This window comes from Macadamia integrifolia, unplaced genomic scaffold, assembly GCF_013358625.1.
Source record: "Macadamia integrifolia cultivar HAES 741 unplaced genomic scaffold, SCU_Mint_v3 scaffold961, whole genome shotgun sequence".
In the NCBI taxonomy this organism is placed as follows: domain Eukaryota; kingdom Viridiplantae; phylum Streptophyta; class Magnoliopsida; order Proteales; family Proteaceae; genus Macadamia; species Macadamia integrifolia.
The window spans coordinates 12,786-16,198 of NW_024870603.1; the positions used below are offsets into that span (position 1 = coordinate 12,786).

General features: G+C 36.3%; 1 protein-coding gene across 1 annotated transcript; it reads left to right on the forward strand.

Annotated features, from left to right (window-relative positions):
* The first annotated feature begins 437 nt into the window (after nucleotides 1–437).
* On the forward strand, nucleotides 438–1,457 carry LOC122070658 (beta-glucosidase 13-like). Its single transcript, XM_042634856.1, has 4 exons — nucleotides 438–460; nucleotides 590–762; nucleotides 883–997; nucleotides 1,286–1,457. Exons 1-4 carry the CDS (start codon nucleotides 438–440, stop codon nucleotides 1,455–1,457), a joined length of 483 nt encoding a protein of 160 aa, XP_042490790.1.
* The last annotated feature ends 1,956 nt before the right edge of the window (nucleotides 1,458–3,413 follow it).

Genomic DNA, 3,413 nt, shown 5'->3' on the forward strand with positions numbered 1-3,413 from the left:
GGTCCGGTCTTCTTAGGAGGAACTGGTCACATTAAATCTTCTAGCTCAACCAGCTCAAAGACCTTATATTGTGGCTTTACAATCAAAAAGTTTTCCTGTTAAAACTGAAGGTCTCCGGAGGACCGGTAGATTGGTATAAGTAGCAATTGAAGGGGTTCAATTAGGTTTATATGGGTGGGCTCAGGTGAGTTGAGGGGAAGAATAGTCTAATTTGGGCTTCCTAATCCAGGCCCAAGCATAGCCCATTTTCAAATAAAAAATCTGGCAAGGCAGGTTTTGGCTACCAACTTCTTGGCTTTTGGTTTCTCTCTCTCTCTCTCTCTCTCTCTCTCTCTCTCTCTCTCTTATTTCCTAGCTTCTCCTAACTTTCCTTTTCTTTTCTTCTTTTCTTCTTTTCTTTGTGGTTTTAATAATATCTAATGTGGCAGCGGAACGGAATGGAATCCCCATTGGAAAACAGGTATGTGCTTGTGTTTTTGGGTTTTTATTTATTTTTTTAGTACTCATATTTTTGGGTTTTAATAAACTTTTAGATGTCTTATTTTTAAAGTATGGAATGGAACCTATTATTAAATATATATTTTTGCAGAGAATTATCCTCGAACGTAAAAATTTATGCACAAATTAATCGTTTCATAATGTTTTATGTGAATTTGCGGACAACCTCAGAATGGCTTTACATCTATCCAGAGGGATTGGAGGCTATGCTAATTGACATAATGATAAAATACAATAATCCCGTAATTTATGTCGCAGAGAATGGTAAGCTAACATTTTATATCTTATAATAAATATCCAAATATAATTTTGAAGTAATTCATTAAATTGATATTATTATTTTATTTTATTTTATTTTATTTTATTTTTATTCATTTTTGGCAGGAATTTCAGATGACGCCAAGCTGCCCAAGGCGGAATCTCTCCAAGATCTGAGAAAAGAAGCCTTGAGTGATCATCATAAGAAAAATTTATATATTCTGAGATTTCCCATAAGCCGGTTCAATTAATTAGGCCCAGCCATCTGACGATAAACTGGTTCACTTTTTGGTGGCTGGTTGGGTATTTCTTGACTTAGCCAAAGGAGGTTGACCAACTGCAACGTCTCCATAGTCTTACCCCACTTCATGGAAAAGCTATTTTTCAATGCAAACTTGCGACCATTAGGTCACAATAGATCAGCAACCTTATGGTTGTGCTGAGGTCTGCTCTCTAATAGATAGATCGATATTCTCATGGCCGAAGAAATCTTTCGAATAACCAGTTGGAATTTTTTTTATTCTTACAGATTGGGAGCGAATGTGAAGGGATTCTTCATGTCGTCATTGCTAGACAACTTCGAGTGGGATTGTGGCTACACTGTTCGTTTTGGTATCAATTACGTAGATTTCAATGATGGCTTGAAGAGAGAACCAAAACTGTCTGCGAATTGGTTTAAGAACTTCCTCGAAGGAGACTGAACCTTCACCACTACATTGGAAATCTATAAATATGTTTTGGTTTGATTTGGTCTTAAGTGTTAAGTTTGGGTCAGTTTGATTTGTTCTTAAGTTTTTAGTGTTTCAACTAAGCCATCAAATGGACCAAAGTATGTATCATCTATGGCATATTCAAGCATAATCATTTTAGAGTATGTGTTATCTCTCTTGGGGTTATGGTGAGTATTGACCGTTGAAATTGTCTTGGAATACAGGTTTGAATGGATATACTTGAACAATGGAGTTCAGAGTTTCCTCAAAAACCCACAATGACAGGTCCTCTCAAGGATTGAAACATTTGAACTGGTAATTCTGCATGGGCGATGGAGAGCAATGCAACAAATTAGATGTTCTTCCCTAATTAGATTTTCACAAACCCTAGTTCTCAAACTTGAAGAGAGAAGCGAGAACTGGAGGAGGATAGATAGATAAAAGTGATAAAGTATGGCTCTTTACTTCCTAACCAAGTATTTATAGATTGCGATCTAGCTGTCTCCCATACTAAATGTGTTAGCCAAGTGACCCTATAGGGTATGGCAATGCCAAAGGTGGAATATTGATCGAATTGTCGTTCTGTTCTGTATTTCTCTCTATTTTCTCACTATTTATATTATTCTCTTACTGACTTTTAGCAAAAAGAAAAAGTGACTCTATAGGGTGTTCTCACTAAGGTTACACAAAGTGTGTCTAACTCTTTTATAGTAATTAGTATTATTAATGTAATAGATAATTTACAGCACCATCCCCTGGAGAATGCCAGTGTTATAAGAACACCCCTCTCTTTCACCAAATTAGACTCAAACCTCTTACCGTCAGTCACTATTAAGGAATATACCTTATATTCTGATGTCAACTACTATATTTTATTTTAAATACCAAAATGCCCTTACTACCTCAAGCTATGTACATTTTGGTACTCTTACTATATTTCAAGCCTATATGGCTAAGAAGTCCGCCTCCGTCGTCGTTGTTGCCCAAACCAGAAGGTGAAGCTCTCTCTCTCTCTCTCTCTCTCTTCGTCATCTTCTTCCTTGAGCCTATGGCTGAACAGAAGGGGAGGAGTTTTTTCTTCTTTACTATCTTATTCCCAGTTGAATCTATTTTTACTTCTCCACAGAGCCCTAAGCCCGCACCACCACCCTCTCCTCCCTCCTCTCTCCTCCCCTACCCCAACCCAAACGTGTACCTCTGTAAAATTCCCACCTTCTCTTCTTCGCTCATGTCTTTAGATTTCTTTCATGGGAATGAGATTAAAAATTGCCTCAATCTTTAGATCTCTTTCATGGAAATGAGATTAAAAATTGCCCTAGATGCAATGTGTGGTTTATTATACCTCCATGAAGAAATGGATTTTCAAGTACAAGTTTCCTTTTTCATAAATCTGCTTATCTTATCATGCTGCTTCTGCTGGCATATGCAAGTCTTTCCAATGGGGTCTAGTTTGATAAACTTCAGCCTAATCTATTTGCAATTTAAGATTCCCAGTTTAATAAAGGATAGTAGTGAAATCAAGGTCAATTTAGACCAGACATTGAAGTTACAAAATTGAAGTTTTTGTGAAAATAGTCGATCAAAAGAAAATCAGAAGAGATTGGGAAAACCCATTTTGCGGGTTCTCAAAGAGAATAGGGAACTTCAATTCAAGACAAAAAAGACGTTTCTAACCCCAATTTCAATTATTATTATTTTAGGTGGCTAGATGTTTTGATACTTGAATCTAAACCTAATTCCACATTTGAACGTTAAGGGTTGAGTTCATAGGTTTTACTATAAAATAAGGAAGACTGGAGCTGATTTGATGATCTGAACCCCATGAACGCTACCCAGGTGTTCTGTTTGCAAAAGAATGTCAATATACATTTTAACTTGGGTTAAAACATAAGTTTTAATTAATATGGTATAATGGTCATTTTAATTCTTCATTTAACAGTGACTGAA

Bases quoted from the DNA above. Each gene is read 5' to 3' on its own strand.
- LOC122070658 (XM_042634856.1), top strand. From the start codon at position 438: ATGGAATCCCCATTGGAAAACAG. The intron at 461-589 runs GTATGTGCTTGT...ATATTTTTGCAG, and splicing joins GAATCCCCATTGGAAAACAG to AGAATTATCCTCGAACGTAA. The intron at 763-882 runs GTAAGCTAACAT...CATTTTTGGCAG, and splicing joins AATTTATGTCGCAGAGAATG to GAATTTCAGATGACGCCAAG.